Source organism: Trichechus manatus, unplaced genomic scaffold (assembly GCF_000243295.1).
Source record: "Trichechus manatus latirostris isolate Lorelei unplaced genomic scaffold, TriManLat1.0 scaffold00009, whole genome shotgun sequence".
Lineage (NCBI taxonomy): Eukaryota > Metazoa > Chordata > Mammalia > Sirenia > Trichechidae > Trichechus > Trichechus manatus.
The window spans coordinates 18,658,900-18,682,737 of NW_004443945.1; the positions used below are offsets into that span (position 1 = coordinate 18,658,900).

At 36.2% G+C, this 23,838-nt stretch overlaps 1 protein-coding gene across 8 annotated transcripts in view; it reads right to left on the reverse strand.

The window, feature by feature from the left end:
• VPS13B (vacuolar protein sorting 13 homolog B) overlaps positions 1-23,838 on the reverse strand; it is an 866,934-nt gene that overhangs the window by 321,943 nt on the left and 521,153 nt on the right. For all 8 annotated transcript variants that reach the window (XR_002823075.1, XM_023726045.1, XM_023726044.1 and 5 more), the window contains 2 exons: positions 16,120-16,323; positions 723-849 (listed from right to left, as the gene is read on the reverse strand). Coding sequence is in view for 7 of the 8 variants with exons in the window: in XM_023726045.1 (XP_023581813.1) it covers positions 723-849; positions 16,120-16,323 (331 nt within the window). In the remaining variant the exon portion in view is untranslated. The remainder of the gene's footprint in view (positions 1-722; positions 850-16,119; positions 16,324-23,838) is intronic.

The following is a 23,838-nucleotide window of genomic DNA, read 5'->3' on the forward strand; positions in this document are numbered from 1 at the left end:
AATCTTTCTATTAGTTCCAGTAGATTTCTCGTGGAGTCTTTAGGGTTTTCTATGTATAGTATCATATCATCTGCAAACAGGGACAATTTAACTTCTTCATTACAAATTTGGATGCCCTTTATTTCTTTTTGTTGCCTTATTGCTCTAGCTAGAACTTCCAGCACAATGTTAAATAGGAGTGGTGATAAAGGGCATCCTTATTTAACCTCTTTTAACCTCAGTTTCCTTATCTATAAAATATGGATACTAATATTATCTATCTCATAAGGATGGTGTGAAGACTAAATAAGGTAATCCATGACGATTTCTCTATGTAAGTCATTCATGTAAGAATGCTGTTTTATGTTAGTATTATTGTTGTTTTCATCAGAAAGAGGTTGTAGAGGTTAAAAGTGTAGGGTCTGGAGCCAGGCCATTTGGATTCATACATGTGAAAATTTGGACAAGTTGGCTAGCCTCTCTATGTCTCCTTTTCTCATCTATAAAATGGGATGGTAGCAGTAGCTACTGATTGTAATATTATCAGGATTAAATGGGTTATTACATGGAAAGCAATAACTGACAGTACCTGATGCCTAGAAAGTATTCAATAAATATTAGCTACAGTACTGCTATTCACGAGCTAATCTGAAATCTCATGAGGTGAAACTGTGAGAACCATAACATACAAAGAGGTGCTGCTCCTTACTTAGACTGATTTAAGATTTAAATTATGTACTAACCTCAGTATGTAAATTTTCTGGAGAAATTATTTTGTTGAAAACGATGGCAGGTGCTCCAGTTACTCGGACAGAAAAATCTGTCAAAATTGGAGTCAAAATTGCTCTCCTTTCTTGATGCCTCCTTATGCTAAAAGATAAGGTAAAAAATTATAAACCCTTTCATTTCTTCAAGGATAATTCTCATTAAATTTGTACAAATCGGTGTACTGTAAACATGCATGAAAAAAAACACATTATTATTCTGGGAGTGCCTATTTTATATACATTTTAGTCAGAGTTTCTTACCTTCAATTCCATAAGATATATAAAAGATAGTAACAAACAAAACACTAAGTGATACAGATATAAATGACTCTATATTAGCTTCACCCCAGGACCGCTTCACAAATTACTTTTCTATTTTTAATTCCTTTTGTTCTTGCAAGTAGTTTATAATTTCTTTTGCTACTAAAAATAATCTTACCATTTTTGTGACAATTCTTAATTTCCTATCTTTAATACTTCTAACACTCTATTAGACAACTGCCATCATTCCATTCTCATTCGGTTTATAAGCATATCCTCTTAATCTTTGACTTGTTTATTAAAACCCTAAGAACCACTACTTTAAATGAGTAACAATTTTGATGGCTTCATGAATTATTACTGCCTTTACAGTCTGTGAAATTGCTTTTGTGAGTTCGATATTGAATGCTTTCTCCCAACAACCCTGTATGTGAAGTACAGACTATTCCTAGACCCTATTTCCTATGAGGAAATGAGGATTAGGGACTGGGCTAAGGCTACTCAGTGGGAACAAAGCTCACAAAATTGGACACGGAGGGCAAGCTGACAACAGGGCAGCTTTCAGCCCCTACTTTAAATTGTCACAGTCTTACCTTTGATCAATTATTTAGCAGAATATTTCTAATCTATGTTCAAAATTTTTAAGAAATTCAAAGGAAGTACTGCATACATGGTAGAAGATGAAAGTGAAAAAATTATTGAGAAACCAGAGCTTGTGCTGGTAAAGATCTTTAAGTTCACTATCCATATTCTTAGTTTTCATTATAAAATACAATTTTATAGTTTACCAGCAAGCAATACTTCAAAGGTACTTTGGAACCATTAATTTAATATTCCTTATAAATATGTCCCTATTATTCCCTTACATTATACAAAGACAGAGTTGAGATCAGAGAGTTGGCGTAAGTTATCTCATGAAAACGCCTAGATAAAACTCAAGTCTTTCTGCAGCTTTCTCTATTAGAGTAGTCTAGAGAATGCTGGTATCTTTTGCTGAACTTTGCAATGGGCAGAGCTTTATACAGTGTCTGCCAAAAAAGCAAACTGGATCATCATTCTGTGACACGTAAGTATTAGATTTCAAGAAAGTCAATTTTAAAGAATTAAGAGATCTGGTGAGTAAAGGGTAACAGGAAGAAGTATTAAAAATCTGTGAATATAGAAGAACTGAGATCCTTAGAGACATCATAATTATAGCTTAAATTCCATAAAACGACCAAATGTGAGAAACATGCAACATATAATGTGCTCTCATAAGGGAGTGCTAAAACATATGAGGTATTAAAATATCTTAAAATGGAAAAGATGTCAGGAAACCGAATAAAAGCAAATATTAACTAAAATACTGATGGAAAAAAAAGTACTTATCTATATCATACTTTTTTTTTACTATGTGACAAATTAAATCAGTAACACAACATATAAAAGACTTATGACCTCAGAAATCAAAACAGAATTTAAATAAGTCAAAAGTTCTATAAAACTATAGTTTTTCTGGCCATATTGCTAACTTTTCTTTGTGTTATCGCTGGTACATATATGAGGTAATAATAAACATTTAAAAGTATCATTAAAACCTTTTTGTGTATTTCAAATATTTTCAAGGATGAATTCAAAAGAAAAAAAAATTTTAAACCCCTGAGGAAACAACTACAAGAACTAAATTACTGCAATACTTTAATAGACAATAGTCTAGGGTAAAAATACCCAAGAGAGAACTAAATCCCAAAGTATTAATGATGTTTTTAACGACGGAGGTTCTTAGCCACTCTAAATAAACAAGGGGATTAGATTTTTAATGCCATACTGAGTTAACAGGCTAATCTTTAGATCTCTAATAGGCAAGGATTTTGAAATGAGCTGTCAAGTAAAACTGGGGCCCTTGAAGGGTCAGAAAAACATCTGCCCATCAGAAACAGGGAAGAACGAGGAAGTTTGTCTATTCTGGCATTAGGACTTGTTGAAAAAAACAGAGATCTCCTCAGAAAATTAAAAATATGAGAAATTCCTCATGTGGGTTGTGGGGAAAAGGGCTTTAATTTATATTGTATGAGAAGTCCAGGAATCCCCATTCTGAGTTATTTACATAAAAGTAGTATCAGGCCTTTGATAACCCTGGGGCATCTGGCAGAAGCAGATACAAAACCCTTCCAGAAAAATATGCCCTCAAACCAGAATAAAACAGCATTCTCTCAAAGCCCACTGAAAACAAAAGTCACAGATTATTTGATATACTATATATATATATATATGTTTTACAAATTTATTTACATTTATTATAACCTCGAAAGGGCAATTTTTACGAGCATACCTATACTGAAATATCACGAGTCAATTTTACTGAGATGTTCACTGGAATAATAGCTCTGGTCATAGCTGCCGGTTTTTTAAAGCCACAATCTGGAACTGCTGCATCTAATTCTAACTTAATAGACATTTGTCCAAGGAAAAACTCCAAAATAAACGTCATGGAGGAGGGAGAGACTAGGGGATTACTGAAGGTTTTGCAAAGAAGAGAACATTACAAATTGTTATCTTGAGGGTATAAATTCATTTATTAGCACAAGGATAATTAGAACCCAATATCAAGAAATTTTGATAACAGAATTACCACATATGAACAATAATGAATGTTTAAAATTATTACTGACATATAGGGTAGAATATAAGCCCTGGTGGCACAGTGGTTAAAGCACTTGGCTGCTAACCGAAAGGTTTGAAGCCACCAGTCGCTCCATGGGAGAAACACGTGGCAGAGTGCTTTCGTAAAGATTTACAGAGCTGGAAACCCTATGGGGCAGTTCTACTCTGTCCTATAGGATCACTATGAGTGTAAACTGACTCAATAGCGGTGGGTTTGGTTTTTTTGGTTTTACAGGATGGAATAAAAAACATGGGAAAACGGACACTATCAGAAAAAAGCAAAGCAGATTTGATAAACAACCAAATAAAACTTCTAGAAATAAAAAAGTAGTTAGTAAATTTAAATACATAATAGACAAGATGAACAGAATTTTAGATACAGTTTAAGAGAGAATTAGTACATTAGAATATAGATTTGAGAAAATTCCAGGAATGTATTCAAGTAAGTTTAAATATGGAAAATTCAAAAAAGAAAAACTAAGAGACATGAAGGGGCCAAACTGGTATATTTATATACCACCCAAAAATGAGATAATACAATCAATCAAAAGGGCTCAAAATGAGTGAGAATTTCTAAGAATTGATGAAATACCTGAACCCACAGATTCAGGGAGCACAAATACAAAAAGTCCACAATTAGACATATCTTGGTGAAACAGAGACAAAGACACTGTTCAATTATTTGTATCTATTATTCAGTACCATTGAATATTAAAGACTGAAGGCCAGACAAGCTGTGGAATGACATCAAGGACATCATACATGAAGAAAGCAAAAGGTCATTAAAAAGACAGGAAAGAAAGACAACACTAAAATGGATGTGAGAAGAGACTCTGAAACTTGTCCTTCAACAAAGAGTAGCTAAAGTGAATGGAAGAAATAATGAAGTATAAGAGCTGAACAGAAGATTTTAAAGGGTAGCTTGAGGACACAAAGTATTATAATGAAATGTTCAAAGAACTGGAGTTAAAAAACAAAAGGAAAGACTACGCTTGGCATTTCTCAAACTAAAAGAATTGAAGAAAAAATTCAAGCCTCGAGTTGCAATTTTGAAGGATTCTATGCAGAAAATATTGAACAATGCAGGAAGCATCAAAAGAAGATAGAAGGAATTCACAGTCAGTGTATCAAAAAGAACTGGTCGACATTCAGCCATTTCAGGAGGTACCATATGATCAAGAACTGATGGTATTGAAGGAAAAAGTCCAAGCTGCATTGAAGGCACTGGTGAAAAATAAGGCTCCAGGAATTGATGAAATATCAATGGAATACCAACAAACGGATGCAGCGTTGGAGGTGCTCACTTGTCTATGCCAAGAAATTTGGAAGACAGCTAAGTGGCCAACTGACTGGTAGACATCCATATTTGTGCCCATTCCAAAGAAAGGTGATCCAACAGAATGTGGAAATTACTAAATAATATCATTAATATCACATGCAAGTAAAATTTTGCTGAGGATAATTCAAGAGGTTGCGGTACAGAGGATTATGCCCACAGAAATTTACTAAATCCAGTTTGAAGATAACAAAACACTGACAATCATAAGGCTCTAATCTAATAACAGGAAAATAACGTGTTAAAAGCTATTCTGTTAAGCTTTGGAAGGAGCAGATTGTAAATAAGGTAAAGAATATGTCTCTGAAATTGTTACAAGCAAGAAGATACAGATGTATGTCACCTACTCATGGGAAAGCTGTGATTGTTCTTCTTGGACTCAGTATATTCACACTAAGTTTCTTCTGTCCTGCCATAAATTTTGTGGGAAATATTGAAGCTGTTCGATAGCCATACTTCAAAATTTGCATATTATGAAAGACCAGAAGAAGAAAAATGATACCAAGATTTGTAAAATATTCCAACAAAAAGATAAGATCAGAAATGTTACATGGTCTGTGTGTATGCAGGAAGATTATTATGTAACATGAAGACTCTCTTGGTATGGTATTACAGCTAAGCTTTAATTCCAGAAGATAGTTAAAACTTGTGATAATCAACTGAGATGATCCTTTAAAGTGGTTATTCCTAAATATGAAAAACAATAATATGCACAAACATTTATTTTAAACAAGCTGCTATTTCAAAAATGATTGATTATAATTTGATTAACTATTCCTATTCCTAAGGAGTCCCTGGGGGGTGCAAATGGTTAAACACTTGACTTCTAGACGAAAGGTTAGTGGTTCGAACCCACCCAGAGGCACACTGGAAGACAGGCCTGGCGATCTGCTTCCAAAAGATCACAGTCTTGAAAAACCTATAGAGCAATTCTACTCTGCACACATGGGGTTGGCCATGAGTTGGAATTGACTCAATGGCAACCAACAATAATGGCAACATACCTATTCCTCAGATTCCTCATTTTCTACATTAATGAGAGTTGTAAAGACATATAATTTAAATATAGTCATTTTAAAAATCAAATATTTAGTTATGGGTTTAAATTAATTTAGGCCAATCTTTAAGAGGAACACTATCCAATGACTTTCTAATACAATTAAAATAAAATCCTAATTTACCTTGACCTACAAGACCATTCATGATTTAGCCCTTCCCTTCCCATAATATCTTCTAATACTTATCTCCTTCCAGTCAGGCGTGATCCTCAATTGCTAAAATAAAATCCAAACTTCCCTTGACCTATAAGACCATTCATGATTTAGCCCTTCCCTACTCATAATACCTTCTAATACTTCTCTCCTTCTAGTCAGGCATGATCCTCAGTCGTGCTAAGCTCAGTCCCACTTCGGGGTCTTGGCTCTGTCTACAACGTTCTTGCCAGAAACCCTCCATGGGTCTTTGCATGGATAGTTCATTCTTGTCATTCAGGTGTTAGAAGAGGCCCTTCCTGAGCCTCAATCTAAGGAATTCTCCCAGTTACTCTGATCATATTGTATACTCATATTATTTTCATAGCTCTTATCATTCTCTGAAATCTAAGCAACATGGACTGAGTGCCAACTATGGTGCTGGGTGGGCCCTCTGTTAGGTGCTAGGAATACAATGGCAAAACTGGATATGTAGTATTGGTTCTCATGTAGGTCACTTTAGCAGGAAGAGAGAAGTAAACAAAATAATCATAAAATGGGATAAGTATAATGATAAGAAAAGTATAGTGAGGTGTGGTAACACTCATCAGGAAACTTAACCTTTTACCTCAAGGCACTGAACTAAAACAAGTTATTAATTTGAAAAGACAAATGTATATTATGAAAGACATGAATTAGATAAACACAATAAATCCACAATTAGACATATCTTGGTGAAAGAGGTGATCATCCAAGATGAAGAAAAGATATTAAAATTACTAGAGGAAAGATTCCCTACCTTACAGCTAGCATGTGGGATATGAGGAGAGCTATGGAAGACTAGTGCTACAAGAACTGCAACCTGATATGAGGATGATTTTTTAAGGTACATTTAAATAAAATGTCAGTAAAATTTTAGTTTGGTAAAATTAAGTAGTGTTAAAATCTTCTAATTCTTTACTCAAAAAAAAAAAAAAAAAAAAAGACTCTTCCCCCTAAAACAAACAAACAAACTAAAAACAACTAAAAAAACTAACAGTTAATATATTTGTGATGGAAATCATGAGTGTTACATTTATTATAACCTCAAATGGACAGTTTTATAAGCATATCTATATTGCAATATTAGCAATCAATTTTACTGAAATGTTCATTGAGATAACAGCTCTGGCCATAGTTTCCAGTTATTTATATCTATGATCTGGAACTCCTGCATCCAATTTTACTTAATAGTCCTTTTTCCAAGAAGAAACTCCAAAATAAACTTCATGGAGGAGGGAGAAACTGGGGGACTGTTGAGTTTCTCAGAGAAGAGAACATTACAAACTATATATTGAGGATATAAATAGGAATCCACCAAGGGACAGAGGATTAGGAGATTTTATTTTATTTCATTTTAAAGCTTTAATACCATGTATTGATATAGCAAGCAGATTATTCACAGTATTATATGGGATAATGTATAAAATTTATATGTTCTACCTATGCTTTTTCCCCACGCGTCTGTCAGTTTGTCGTACTGTGGGGGCTTGCGTGTTGCTGTGATGCTGGAAGCTATGCCACCAGTACTCAGATACCAGCAGGGTCATCCATGGCAGACAGGTTTCAGCTAAGCTTCGCGACTAAGACAAACTAGGAAGAAGGACCCGGCAGTTTACTTCTGAAAAGAATTAGCCAGTGAAAACCTTATGAATAGCAGCAGAACACTGTCTGATATAGTGCTGGAAGATGAGCCCCCCAGGTTGGACGGCACTCAAAAGACAACTGGGGAAGAGCTGCTTCCTCAAATTAGAGTTGACCTTAATGATGTGGATGGAGTCAAGCTTTCAGGACCTTCATTTGCTGATGCAGCACAACTTAAAATAAGAAGAAACAGCTGCAAACATCCATTAATAATTGGAACGTGGAATGTATGAAGTATGAATCTAGGAAAATTGGAAATCGTCAAAAATGAAATGGAATGCATAAACATCAATATCCTAGGCATTAGTGAGCTGAAATGGACTGGTATTGGCTATTTTGAATCGGACGACCATATGGTCTACTATGCTGGGAATGACAACTGAAGTACACTGCTGTCAGTGATAGGATAATATCCATACGCCTACAAGGAAGACCAGTTAATATGACTATTATTCAAATTCACACACCAACCACTAAGGCCAAAGATGAAGAAATTGAAGATTTTTACCAACTTCTTCAGTGTGAAATTGATCAAACATGCAATCAGTAGGCACTGATAATTACTGGTGACTGGAATGAGAAAGTTGGAAACAAAGAAGAAGGATCAGTAGTTGGAAAATATGGCCTTGGTGATAGAAATGATACTGGAGATTCGCATGGTAGATTTTGCATGACTTCTTCATTGCAAATACCTTTTTTCACCAACATAAATGGCAACGATACACATGGACCTCACCAGATGGAATACACAGGAATCAAATCGACTATATCTGTGGAAAGAGACAATGGAAAAGCTCAATATCATCAGTCAGAACAAGGCCAGGGGCTGACTGCGGAACAGACCATCAATTGCGCATATGCAAGTTTCAAGCAGAAACTGAAGAAAATTAGAACAAGTCCATCAGAGCCAAAGCACGACCTTGAGTACATCCCACCTGAATTTAGAGACCATCTCAAGAATAGATTTGACACGTTAAACACTAATGACTGAAGACCAGATGAGTTGTGGAATGACATCAAGGAGACCATACATGAAGAAAGAGGTCATTAAAAGGACAGGAAAGAAAGAAAAGACCAAAATGGATGTCAGAAGAGACTCTGAAACTTGCTCTTGAACGTCGAGTAGCTAAAGTAAAAGGAAGAAATGATGAAGTAAAAGAACTGAACAGAAGATTTCAAAGGGCGGCTCGAGAAGACAAAGTAAAGTATTATAATGACGTGTGTAAAGAGCTGGAGATAGAAAACCAAAACGAAGAACACGCTCAGCATTCCTCAAGCTGAAACAACAGAAGAAAACATTTCAGCCTTGAGTTGCAATAGTGATGGATTCTATGGGGAAAATATTAAACAATGCAGGAAGCATCAAAAGAAGATGGAAGGAATACACAGAGTCATTATACCAAAAAGAATTGGTCGACATTCAACCATTTCAAGAGGTAGCATATGATCAGGAACCGATGGTACTGAAGGAAGAAATCCAAGCTGCACTCAAGGCATTGGTGAAAAACAAGCCTCCAGGAATTCACTGATTATCAATTGAGATGTTTCAACAAACAGATGCAGCACTGGAAGTGCTCACTCATCTATGCCAAGAAGTGTAGAAGACGGCTACCTGGCCAACCAACTGGAAGAGATCCATAGTTATGCCTATTCTCAAGAAAGGTGATCCAACCGAATGTGGAAGTTATCCAACAGTATCATTAATATCACACGCAAGTAAAATTTTGCTGAAGATCACTGAAAAGCAGCTGCAGCAGGATGTCCACAGGGAACAGCCAGAAATTCAGGCCAGCTTCAGAAGAGGACATGGAACCAGGGATATCACTGCTGATATCAGATGGATCCTGGCTGAAAGTAAAGAATACCAGAAAGAACTTTACCTGTGTTTTATTGACTATGCAAAGGTATTCGATTGTGTGGGTGGTAACAAATTATGGATAACACTGCAAAGAATGGGAATTTCAGAACACTTAATTGTGCTCATGAGGAACCTGTACACAGATCAAGAGGCAGTTGTTTGGACAGAACAAGTAAATTCAGGAAATGTGTGTGTCAGGGTTGCATCCTTTCACCATACCTATTCAGTCTGTATGCTGAGCAAATAATTTGAGAAGCTGGACTATATGAAGAAGAAAGGGGCATCAGGATTGAAGGAAGACTCATAAACAATGCATATGACACAACCTTTCTTGCTGAAAGTGTAGAGGACTTGAAGCACTTACTGGTGAAGATCAAAGACCATAGCCTTCAGTATGGACTACACTTCAACAAAAAGAAAACAAAAATCCTCACAACTGGACCAATAAGCAACATCATGATAAACAGAGAAAAGATTGAAGTTGTCAAGGATTTCATTTTACTTGGATCCACAATCAACACCCATGGAAGCAGTAGTCAGGAAACCAAAAGTCACATTGCATTGGGCAAATCTGCTGCAAAAGACCTCTTTAAAGTGCTAAAAGCAAAGATGTCACCTTGAAGAGGAAGGTGTGCCTGACCCAAGCCATGGTCTTTTCAATCGCATCATATGCATGCAAAAGCTGGACAATGAATAAGGAAGACCGAAGAAGATCTGATGCCTTCGAATTATGGTGTTGGCAAAGAATATTGAATATACCATGGACTGCCAAAAGAACGAACAAATCTGTCTTGGAAGTAGTACAACCAGAACGCTCCTTAGAAGGAAGAATGGTGAGACTACGTCTTAACATAATTTGGACATGTTGTCAGGAGGGACCAGTCCCTGGAGAAGGACATCATTCTTGGTAAAGTACAGGGTCAGCGAAAAAGAACATCCTCAGTGAGATGGATTGACACAGTGGCTGCAACAATGGGCTCAAGCATAACAACGACTGTGAGGATGGCACAAGACCGGGCAGCGTTTCATTCTGTTGTACGCAGGGTCACTATGAGTTGTACCAACTCAACTGCACCTAACAACAACTATGATGATTATATTCAACTGAAACATTTTCTGATTTTTTGAGTACCTGCTGTCTGCCAGTAATTATGCTAAGATACAAAGAAGACTAAGACTGGGCAGATAGGATCTTTGTCCTTTTATGTCTGTGCCACTTTTTCAGGTTGCTACACGACACCCTCAGCCAACATGTAGGAAGAAGATGCTTGCTAGCTGCTGGGAAGGGAAACTTGCTGCTTCTTCCTAGTGCATCAGGATCCCTTTACTTTTCACACCTAGCTCTCAGGTACTTTAAGCAGGAGGAAAATTTACATTCTCTTCCCCTATGTAAAGCCATTACAGGACTTAAGGAAATTATAAAATCACACAAAGAGGTTTAGGTCATTATAGGCATTAATCTATGAGGTATGAGAACCAGACTAACTTCTAAACCATCATTTTGCATAGTCATTACCATAACTTCTCAAATTAATAAGACAAAAGTGATGACTTTTAGGCTGAAAAGTCAATTATTGAAACTGCTTTCCTTCCACACTCCTATTTACAATTTCCGATGCAGTTCTGGACAATTCTCACGTTTGATTAATCACAAATCAAAATATGCAAGGGCTGTGAAGTGTGAATATTTGATTAATATTTCATTTCTAAAAATGACAATAAAAAATAAAGACACATGGAATAATAACAATCTCTCAGAAGTCAGGTCAATAATAGATGTTTCAGGGACCTTAATGAAAACACTTCTACATATTCGATATTGTCAGTCCTGTGAAGTATATGACTGAATTTGAATGTATCAGAAAGGAGCCCTGGTGGCACAATGGTTAAGTGCTTAACTGCTAACTGAAAGGGGGGTGGTTTGAATCTACCACTGGCTCCAAGGGAAAAAAGACCTGGCAATTTGCTTCCATAAAGATTATTGCCTAGGAAACCTGAAGGGGCAGTTCTACTCTGTCATATAGGGTCGTTATGAGTCAAAATCGACTCGATGGCCACGACAACAAGCAACAAGCAAACAGTAATGATAATTGAAAAAAAATCCTATGTGTAGGGAAAAAAAACCTCTACAGAGTAATATACATAATTTGGTACATGTGTATTAAAATATTTAAATATTTCAAGTTTGAAAGATACATTATCCAAGGAAACCAAACACAGTCAGTGATAGGAACAAATAATAGTACTGTGATAAAAACTGAAATTATTTATTTGTCAAGTATGTTTTTCCAAAGCCTATTCAAATTATATCTTTAAGCATTATAAACAAGAAAAATTATATCATTATTAACTTGGAGAATTAAGGCTTAGCAGCACTGTCAGGAAATCACAAGATAAACTCTCTGCCACTACCACCACCTCTAAAGCACTCATCACTATGTGAAACAGCAACAGTGATTTGGATTGTACACGCTAGGGGTGAACCTGCACATGACAAACATCAGGATAGGTTATTTTTGTTCTCAGCACTTCAGTTCCTCAGATTATTAGATAAGCCAAGATGTATCAAAAATGACTGCTAGGAGAAAAGAAATGTAGCGAGCTAACAATGAACTTCAGTTAAGTATAAGAGGACAGAGCACTGAGTAGTAGTAAACTAAGAGGAAGGAAACCAGGGTTCTAGACTTAGGTGTTGCTAAGTGATACTGGACAAGCCAAGGAACCTCTTCAACTTAGTTTCCTGTACTGATTTTGCTCTGTGACAACTTGCTAAGAACGGTTCAAAGTCTAGAGTTTGCCAAAGGAGAACTGTGTATGAGATTTAGAAGGTGGAAGAGGAACAGCCAATATTCTCTGAAAGTCATTGTGGTGTAACGGCAGCAAAACACTGATGCAGAAGTGCTAGCAGTTTCCAGCTTGTCCTCACTGTCCCCGCACTGTGACCAGCCATTTTCCCTGACTGTTGGCCCTGCTGACTAACAGCAGCCCCAGGCCCACCCCAGGTGCAGAGGCAACAGCCTCCCACAGACTTCTCCACCAGCCTCTTTAGTGGTCCCATGCCAGCAGTTGGTCCTGCCTGGCTTCCCAGTTTCCCTTGCAAGCTCCACAGTATTTTTAATCACGTCAAGTGCTTCAAGAGGGTTAATTAGTGGCTTTTTCCCCCTGATCTCCCAACTCCCTCTTTCAGATCCTTACTTGTCCAGCTTTTTCTACAACTGGATAAGGTCTTATTTCTAAAATAAATTCCTTTTTCTGTAATACTCATAGTCGTTCTGCTGCCCTGAATGAACCCTGACTAATGTATTTTTTCAGCTGAAAAATTAAGCTTTTGGAAGTGGAAGATATACAAGTTTTAAAATGTGATGATTCTCTATGTTTAACTTCCCTGCTACCCTCCTCCCCAACACACACATAAAAATATATCATGATTAAAGATAAAATTTGAGGGATATACCTGAGGGGACAGTGAATGAATGAAAACCATTATAAAGGTTCCCATTTAATACTGGTCAGGGAAGAAAGCAAATCATTGTGTATCTGTATCTTTTCAATTTTATCTATAATACCTATTCAAAAACATAAACAGAATTATATTAAGGTTCTGTTTATACTTCTGTCAAGATTAACCAACTGAGGTATGCTACATCACATCTAAAACTTTGTATTCACTTGAACCAGTATCTCAGAAACACATTCAATCACTTGGCTTGTTAGCTCTACTTAATCATTTGATAATTCACTCTTTCATTCACTCACCCAAACCTTTATTAAACACCTGGTATGTGCCAAGCATGATACTATGTGCTCGGTATTCAGAAGCCAATAGAACATGTCACAGTTTCATACTTCTAGACTTTGGATCTGCTGCTTCCTCAGCTGAGAACACACCCTCTACTCTCTCCTGCCCTTGTGTGGAAACAAACTCAGAAGTCATGTCCTCTGTGAAACCTTCCCTGCACTCTCACCTGTAGAGTGAATTAACCATTTTTTTCTCTGTTGAACTTCTTTACCTTGTACATACGTTAGCTGTTGCATGAATTGTTTTGTTTGTGTGTCTGACACATCTACTAGCCCGAGATCTCCTTATGGGCATGGAATGTGTTTATCCTGATTCTGATGTGGCTCTTCTGTGTAGTATCCTATATCTGTGCCTATCATAGCACTTTCCACACTGCACTTAATAGTAATTAATTAGTATATCTCTTCAATTGGATGTTGCACTCCTTAAAGGTTAGGCTCATATTTGAAACTATTCCATTTTGTTTCTCCAGTGTAAAAGACATTCCCTGACTTAGACTGGGCATTCAAAAGTCTTTGTTAAATGAATTAGAAAATGAACAGGAGGGATGTAGCTGAGTTAAGTCTAGATGGCCATAAAGTTTCCTAGGAAAATAAGGCCTGTCTCTTTTGTTGATGATAGCATTCGTGATTTTTAAGAAATGATGACCTGTTAGTATTGTAAGTTGGCACTTCCTAAATCTGAAACTGAATGAAGTGAAGAAGTGTAGTAATGAGGGAACTTGATGCTGCCTGATATCATGTGAGGTCTGGTAGAGTGGATACTGCAGCATCTCTTCAGGACTGAAACGCTCATTCCCCCAGATGCCAGGGGTACTGCCTGCTGATGGCTGAACAGCTGCATTTCTCTCCTGAAATTTCTCTTGTTCGGCTGAAGAGAGCTCTTTACATGAAGTTACATCCTTCCTCAGGGGCAGTCCACATCCAATCACTTCTCAACGGAGAGCTACAATAATACATTTTATAATATGACAGTACTATGTGCTAGGGATAAATTAAAGAACAGGATGGTCATGATCATGTCTTCAGGACCCAGACAAGTATATAGACAATCAGAATATAATATGCTAAGTGATATGATAGGAACACCTAACCTGGTCTTGTGGGGACTCAGGGAAGGCTTACTTGACCTATACTCTGACACTTAATAGATGGTAAGAGACGAGGGAAAAGGTGGGTTAAGAGAGTTCCAGGCAAGGAGAAGATCACATACAAAGGCCTATAGGCAAGTGAGCATATCATCTTTTCAGGAAGCTTGGAAGAAACTCTATACAAGAAGAACAAGATAAAGTTATAAAAGAATATGGGCATCTGAAGAAGAACTTTATAAGCCATGTTAAGGAGTATAGACTACCCAGACTACCACTTAGTATTTGTTCTCAGTCAAGTTGTTTTTCTTGTTTATACCTCAGTTTCCTCAAGTATAAACAGGGAAAATAACAGTTCTTACCTTATAGGGTTATTGGAAAAATTAAGTTAAATAAATTAGGTCAAGTGACATTAGTATATAATCCATTATTGCCAAGACATCGACAAATATAATTTTGGTGGTAAAGGGAGAACCAGAGCAATCAGCATTGCAAAAGGCATACAACAGAGTCTGCACACCATGTTTTTAAAAAATCCAATCAATGTACCACAATGTTGTGTTATAAGTAACAGATGTTACTAATTCTACCTTATAAATAGAAACACAGATGAAAAGTAATTAACACTTTTTTAAAATCATAAAGACCTCCAGTTTTACAATATAAAAGTATCTTTAATGCCTAGTATCTTCATCTTTAAGAGCTCAGCTGCTAACCAAAAAGTCGGTGGTTTGAACCCACCAGCCACTCCATGGGAGAAAGATGTGGCAGTCTGCTTCTGTCAAGATTCAGAGCCTTGGAAACCCTCTGAGGCAGTTCTACTCTGTCCTATAGGGTCTGTATGAGTCAGAATAGACTCAATGGCAATGGGTTTGGATGTGGTTTGGACCTTCATCTTTCAGACAATTCTGTCTGATGGGAAGCATGAATAGCTGTGGTAAGCTGGCAGTGGCTCTCTACAAATCTAACAGTTCACATTCAGTACTAACTCCTTTAAAAATGTTCTCTGTGAACATAGCTGCTTTTAGTTAAGGTAGATGAAAAGCAGCCCAAAGCTAGAAACTCTTGCTTTTCCCCCTACGCTAACTTAAACGTAACTCCAAATAGTATTTGTTACTTTCCCCCCTTATTATGCTAAACAGAAAGGAGAGATTTAAAAAAAAAAAAAAAAAAATCCAACTGACCCTGAACACAATGTATTTCAGGTAAAAACGGAGATGTACCCTTTAGCCTGAAATGGATCTTTTCATCAAATGGCAAGCTTTTCAAAAAAAGTTTATTAAGGAAATGCTGACACAATCTCAAATTTAAAATAATTACAGTGTAACAGTGGTAACACTAGCAGGTTTCCAAGCGAAATCATCAGCTAAAATTATAAAATCTTACTTTATGTTTGTAATGAAAGGCAGAGCAATAGCAAAACGCTTAGGTCGGACACGCTAACGATTGTATCACCAACTACTCTTTCGGCAATGAAATTTTAGAAAGTGTAGAAATTTTCTCAATCATTTCCTACCTGCTGGCCATATTCCACTCAAGGGCTGGATTTTGAGAATTTCTTTCACTCTCTGTTAGCACCCCTCCTGTGCCACCTTCCTTCTCTGGTTTTAGCTGATCCCATTGCGCAGTACCAATATTGATGGACTGCAGGTCTATTTGGTATTGTCTATCTTCAATTTCTGATCCTGGGTCTCGTAGAATTCCTAAATTCAAGGCTCTCCTGTAAAGGCAGTGAAAAAAGAGTAAACAAATACAATAAACATCCTCTCTTATGTTTATTTTGTTCACTAATACAGTGTCATTATCAGTTTCCTTTGGATTACCCTACTGATTAATATACTAGGCTAATTACTTCTATGAGACAGGTATTAGAAACTTACCAGATACTTTGTCTTGAAAATGCATTTGAAAGCTATCATTCAGAGTAATCTTCTCTATAATAACTTCTTATGTTATTCCTGGCAGTGTACTGTTTTTTCTAAGTACTTTTACATACATGATTTGAATCCCTGAGGTGCTATGACATTCTGTAATTGCCTCTATTTTTATCAAAGAGAAAATAATTTAGAGAAGTTGAAAGGTTTAGACAAAGTTGGTATGTGACAAAATTGCAACTTAAATCCAGATTTTCTGACTCAAAACCCAGTCTTCTTTCCAATGCTAATGGCTGACCTTCCTCAGAACTTCGTTTCATTTCTTTTTAGAAAAGGTGATGGAGATTTGTTAATCTATTTCATTTCCCTACCCCTTGTCTTTTTTTTTTTTAAAGACAAACAAAGGCCTAAGTTATTAAGAAGACTATTGAGAAGACTAAGGTTTACTGATTTGGAAACACAAGTGAGGTTTACTGGTGCATAAAGTGTTGGAAGATATGACTCTGAAATCTCACTGGCGTCACTCTAAAACAAATGAATAAAGTTATCTGTAGCTTAAAGCTATATCAAAAAGAAGTAAATATTAAAATTTCTCATAAAAGTTTTAGAAACAGGAACCATGAAATAGGCCATGAACTCTTTCAATTTACACTAAAGAAGGGTAAAGAGAAAAGGAATGGATGGGGGTAAGGTTGGGAGGGAGTAACATTTTTTGAGATTCGCTCTACCCAGAATGCTCTTGTCTTACCTGAATATTGGTGTTATTCTGCTAATTCCTCAAGGCCCAGCTCATATGTCACTTTTTCTATGAAGCCTCCTGACCACGCTCTTTCTAAACCTCTCCCATGTCTGTGTTCTTAGGGCATCTATATACTTTTAAATATAATAACATATGACAATGACTTGTCAGTCTTCCTCAATATACCACAGATTTCTTAAAGTTAGAAACTACCTGTCCTATCAAGCAATCAGGCCATGTGTTTAAAATGATACACATCTTTACAAATCTCAAGTAGAGAACCTTTCTGCCCCCAACAATAAGAACACACACTCTTTAAAGAGGAAACATTTGCCCCAGGTCCACATAAATTCTGACATTCAGGAAATATCTCTGACAGTTGATGGTCTAGCCTGTTTCCCGAGATTATTACTCCCCAAACAAAAGTTACATTTACTTATTTTACATCAGTGCTCTCTACATCTTAGATAAATTGTCTAAATATATACTTAAGGTGATCTAAAATACTTTAAGAATCACTTTGAAGGAAGAAAAAGTGTATTTGGAAATATAATCAGTGCTATGTTATTAAAAAGACAGACCAACCAACCTAGTCCAGCATTAACATCAGTCTTTCTATTTCCCTTGGCACACAGAGAACTGTATAATTACAAAATTACAACCACAGAAACACTGACTTTCATCAGAGTTTTTCATTTAGGCTTGAAATCCCCCAAGTTTTGTCTTGGCCTTAAACTGAGCTATATTCCTCCTATCATCCATCTGTGGAAAGTTAGATTTCCCAGATTCTTCTTCCTTATACGAAAATGGTTTGTACACTGATCAATAGACAGATACTTCTGATTTCATATTTCTCTTTTTGTTTGGTTTGAAATTATATATTTGACACTGTAACTTGATTTGAGGGAGCCCTGGTTGTGCAATGGTTAGCGCTCAGCTGCTAACTGAAAGGTTGGCAGTTTGCACCCACCAGCTGCTCTGTGGGAGAAAAGACCTGGAGATCTGCTCCCATAAAGATTACAGTCTAGGAAACCATAAGGGGCAGTTCTACTCTGTCATATAGGGTCACTAGGAGTCAGAATTGACTTGATGGCACACAACAACAAAAACTTGATTTGAAAGTTCAAAGTAATTTATAACATTTGGTTGTATAAACTCAACTTAAAAGTTATTTGCAAAACCATTCAAATCTAGTTGCTTATTTATAAAGTCAGTTGTAGAAAATAGGATAAGCACTAGATTCATGTGAGTTTTGGTCTCAGACTTTCCAATGATCGTGAGCTTGGATAAATTTTAGCTTCTCTGTGCTTTAGTTATTTTAATATTGGTAATGTTATAGAGATAATATATAATTTGTGATTAAAAATTAAATTATTGATACAGGTGCATTATAAATTTTGTGACCATTCCTGAATTACATTATTCTATGTGGTTCTGAATGAATAGCACACCTAATCACTGACTAATCAAAGATGCTCAGGTGCCAAGACGAAACAAAATCCACTTCTCTAATAATGAAATTTACAAAGATAAATGGTCTTTAACATTTCCAAGGTCACCTGTTTCCAAAACATAGCATATTAGAAACCATGAATGAACCTACTAACCAAAACAACTAAACTGCTTGAAAAAATTTATATCTTTTTAAACATATCCCAGAGCTTACGCCGAAAAACAGAAGCTGCAAAGCCTCCCAAACAAAATGAAACCAGAAACCCTGCCAAATAAGCACCTGCAAAAGCCAACTTTCACCCTCAGGGTTTCTGCTGAATCCTGCTGACACTGATCTTCTGCCACGATTACTGAATCCTGCAGACACTGATCTTCTGCCCTGATTACTGCGCAGGAGGGGATAAAGCTTGGGAGAGGAATCTAATAGGAGACCCCGAGCACACAGCTGGGGTCACCAAAAGCTACACTAGCAGAGGAAGGGTGAATTTACAACAGCCCTCTTAGGGAGCTTTTGGTGTTGGAATAATTAAAAACAGCCCTCTTAACATGCATGCAGAAAGGGATAAGGTAACTTACCTGTCTTGACCTTAGCAATGGGTGAAGTTAAAAAAAAAAAAAAAAAGAAGAAAAAGAAACATGAAAGAAATCTCCAAAACTTTGCAATTATAAGCCAGCACTTATGCGTTTGATTCTCAAATTCTACATGAAAAATCTCAATCTGGAAATGTTTGCCCAAGGTAGATAATGCTGCCAGAAGACAGGCAAAAGCAAATTCTTTTGGGATGGACTCAGTTTCAACCAAGACCTCAAAGAATATCCACAGATTAGGTTCTAAGTGAAATAAGAGGCTCAGAAATAATTCACAGTTCACACAAAGATATAAAGCACCTTCAGTAAGACACAGCAGAACTATTGGGCAGAAGAAACAGATCCTCGAAGACATCAGATACTGGATTAACAGACATGTAGTATAAAATAATTGTTAAAAAATTTAAAAAAGCATCTCCAAAATATGAGCTGGAACAAGTACATTTTAATAGGAACCAGGTAGAACTAAAACTAAAAAAAATTAAATTTAAAACTCAACTTTAAGAGAGTAAATCCAGCTGAAGAGATTAGTGTGTTGAAAGAAAGAGCCAACAAATCCAGACTATAATCCAAAGGGACAAGGAAATATTATAGATGAAAGAGGGTTGAGATACATGGAGGAAAGAGGAAGAAAGTCTAATACATGCTTAATTGGAGTTCAAGAGAGAGAGAGTATAGAGAACAGAAAGGAGGCTCTATTTGAAGAGACAATATCTGAGAATTACTTCACAATTGTTGGAAAATGCCAATCCTCAGATCTAGGCAGGCCAAGAATCCCGCACCGCCCACCCCCCCGCGAAGAAAACAAACAAACCCGTTGCCGAGGAGTCGATTCTGACTCACAGCGACTGGAAGAAATTGGTAAATATATGGATAGATCTAAACAATCATTATCTTTTTAAAAAATCAATAATAAAAAACCAAAATTGTGAGAAGAAAGGCTAAAACTCAGAAACTGGACAATAATAACATATAGATTAGGGGATCAGGTAATTGTAAGTAAAGTGTTCTAAGGTCCTTGTATTGTTGGGGAGGAAGGTCAAGATATTGATTAACTTCACTCTGTTAAGTACACATGTTAAAACAGCTAGGGTAGCCACTAAGATAACAGACATGGAACACGTAACTTTCAAATAAACGGGGTAAAAAATAGAATGTGAGAAAGGAAGGGAAAAAAAAAAAAAAACCCCAGACAAATAGAAAACACTTATGAAGAAGATACAAATAAATCCAAACCTAACAATAATCAGAGTAAATATAAATGGCTTCAACTCTTCAGATAAAAGATAAAACTTGTGAGATTGGATTTAACAATTCCCAGTTACATTGTTTTTATGTGATATACCTAACACTTAAGGGTTAAAAAAAAATGAAAAAAAATATAGCATTCATAAAAATATATACCATGCAAATACTAGCCAATAGAAAGTTGAAGGAGGCATACTGACATTAGACAGCATAGACTTTACGGCAAAAAGCATTATTAGAAGTAGTTACTACCTCAATATAAAAGATTCAATTCATATAGAAGTTAAGATAATTCAATAAACTTATTTGTAATAATAAGTTAACCTCAAAACATATGAAAGAAAAACTGACAGTTCTACAAGGAAAAACTGACAAATCTATAATTCCTGCTGGAAAATTTGAACTCATCTCCCTCAGTAATAGGCTAAGCAGATTTAAAAAAAAAAAAAAAACAGTAAGAACAAAGAAATTTCATTTAATAACTTTGATGAAATGAACACTTATAGACACAGAATCCAAACACTGGAGAATATATACTTTTCTCAAGCACACACGGAACATTTTATAAAAATTGACCACCTGTTAGGCCGTAAAGCTAGCTTCAACATATTTCAGTGCATTAGTATCATACAGACCGCATCCTGAGAGTACAAGACAATTAAGTTACATATTTTATTAAAAAGGAGAACCCCCAAAACTGCCTATGTTTGGAAATTTAAAAACACATTTCTAAACTTGTTACTGATCAAGAGATCTTAACAAAAATTAAGAAATAAACAGTTACGCATTAAAGATTGTGGGATGCAGTTAAAGTGACACGTAGAGGGAAACTGTCTAAAATGCTCATTTTAGCAAAGAGTCAAAATTAATGAGCTAAACATACAAGGGCAGAAAAAACTAAAAAAAAAAAAAAAAAAAAAGGAAGGAAATCAGAGCAAAATTAAGGAAATAAAAAAAAGAGAAGATCAGTAAAGCCAAAAATAGACAAGCCACCAGCATTCCAGGCCGATAAAAATAGAAGGCTAAATAAACTGTATTTGCAATTAAAAAGATACATAACTATGATGCCACAGAGACTAAATAGATTATAAGAGGATATGAGGAAGATTTAGAGACAAAGATTTTACAATTTACTGTGGGGAAAAAAAGATCTCTCCCTAGTCTTCACCATCGCTGAAAGACATCACTTATCCTTTTCACCAAGGATTCATATAAAGGTCGTCCTATTTCTTCCACTGAAAAGAGCATCAAACTGTCCTTTTATAGTTCTTTTTCTATATGGAAATGACTAGAACTTTATGTTAAAACTATATTCTGATACTGTAAAAATGGTGGTAATGTAAAAAATGAACAAAAATGACGAAGTTCTTCCCTATTCCTAGCGGTAGTTAGAACTGTCAAAATCATATCCTCCTGTCTTAAACAGCCTTCCCTCCAATGAGCTAACTTGCATTTACTGATTTCACAGATATTTACTGGAGAGCGGCATGGGGGGTGGAGGAGTAAAGCCATAAGGCTAGTGAGGCTTCAAGCCAAAGGCAGGCCCTTCTTCACCAATGTGTCAGAGACCTGTACTAGGCCCAGCTTCTGGGGGCAAAGGGGTGTGGTTCATAGGTTGAGCTTGCCTTGCAAACTAGCATTTTATCTTCTGCCAAACAGTTTACAAATATTATGTAGTATTACAGTGGTCAAGGGAAAGATCTAGGTTTCTGTCTTAATTATGAAAATTAAGAGAGATAATATATAAAGGGCCTGGCACAGAACTTGTTACATCATGTAAACTTCAATAAATATTAGTAAAACAACCATCCTACTTTGATTCTCTCCTCAGTCTCTGTATAAAATGTTAAGCAGAAGTGAAATGGCAAGAAAGCAAGGGGAAGAGAGACTCGGCTGGATAATGCACACATTAAAAATCAAACCAAACCTACTGCTGTCGAGTTGATTCCGACTCACAGGCTTCCTACAGGACAGAGTAAAACTGCCCTATAGCGCTGCCAAGTTGTGGCTGGTGGATTCAAACTGCTGACCTTTTGGTTAGCAGAGGCACACATTACGATTCTTAAAAAACAAAAGCTGAGCAAATAGGGAACACCACTCGCCCTCAATTTAATTAATCAAAACTCAATGAATTCTATTCACACTTTCTAATTTAACCTGTTTCATCAATCTGAAAACATTCTAATGCTGGTAGTATACAATAAACTCCTTTCTTTCTCAGCCAAAAAAAGTTTATCATGGAAAATTTAGATCAATTCAAATATACTTGAATCTTTAAAAAACACCCCTTTCTTAAACAGTATCTTAACCTCCAGAGATATCAAACCCAGGAAAAAGTAATGTATTTCCTCTGTGGACAGCTTCCCAAGTAGACAATTTAAATTTATATTAGACATTATAAAGGCAGGCCATTTGATTTATTAGGTTTGGTTAATATAAAGGTTAAATATATTTTTAAGATTAGCTAATATTTGCAGAATTTATAACTTCGCTTTGATTATTCTCTGATTAAAAAAATACAGGGCATTTTTTTTTCAAACTTAAATGAGAAAATTCTTTTTCTTTCTTATCACATGACCCCCATGATCTATTTTCAATTCTTTAAAGTAGAAAAATATACCAGTGGTGCACTGACCTACTTTATATTCTGAAAATTATTTCAGGTTTTTCTCTCAACTTGATATATTGTCTAATCTTTATTCTTTAAAATTGTAAGTAAGATATGCTCCTATTTTGTTTTATACATTTAAAAACAACAACCAAACCCACTGCTGTCAAGTCAATTCCAACTCATGGCGACTCCACTTATTTCAGAGTAGAACTGCACTTCATAGGGTTTTCTTGACTATAATCTTTACAGATCGCCAGGCCTTTTCTCCACAGGGATGCTGAGTGGATTTGAACTACCAACTTTTTGGTTAATAGTCAAGAGCAAACTGCACCACTCAAAGATCTCTTCTTTTATATATACTTAAAACTGTTATTGTTTTTAGGTGCCTTTGAGTCAGTTCCAACTCATAGCGACCCTATGTACAACAGAATGAAACACTGCCTGGTTGTGCACCATCCTCGTAATTGTTGCTATGCTTGAGCCCACTGCTGCAGCCACTGTGTCAATTCACCTCATTAAGGGTCTTCCATTTTTTTGCTGACCCTCTACCAAGCATGATGTCCCTTATCCAGGGACTGGTCCCTCCTGATAACATGTCCAAAGTATGTGAGACAAAAGTCTCGCCCTCCTCGCTTCTAAGGAGCATTCTGGCTGTACTTCTTTCAAGACAGATTTGTTTGTTCTTCTGATAGTCCATAGCATATTCAATATTCTTCGCCAACA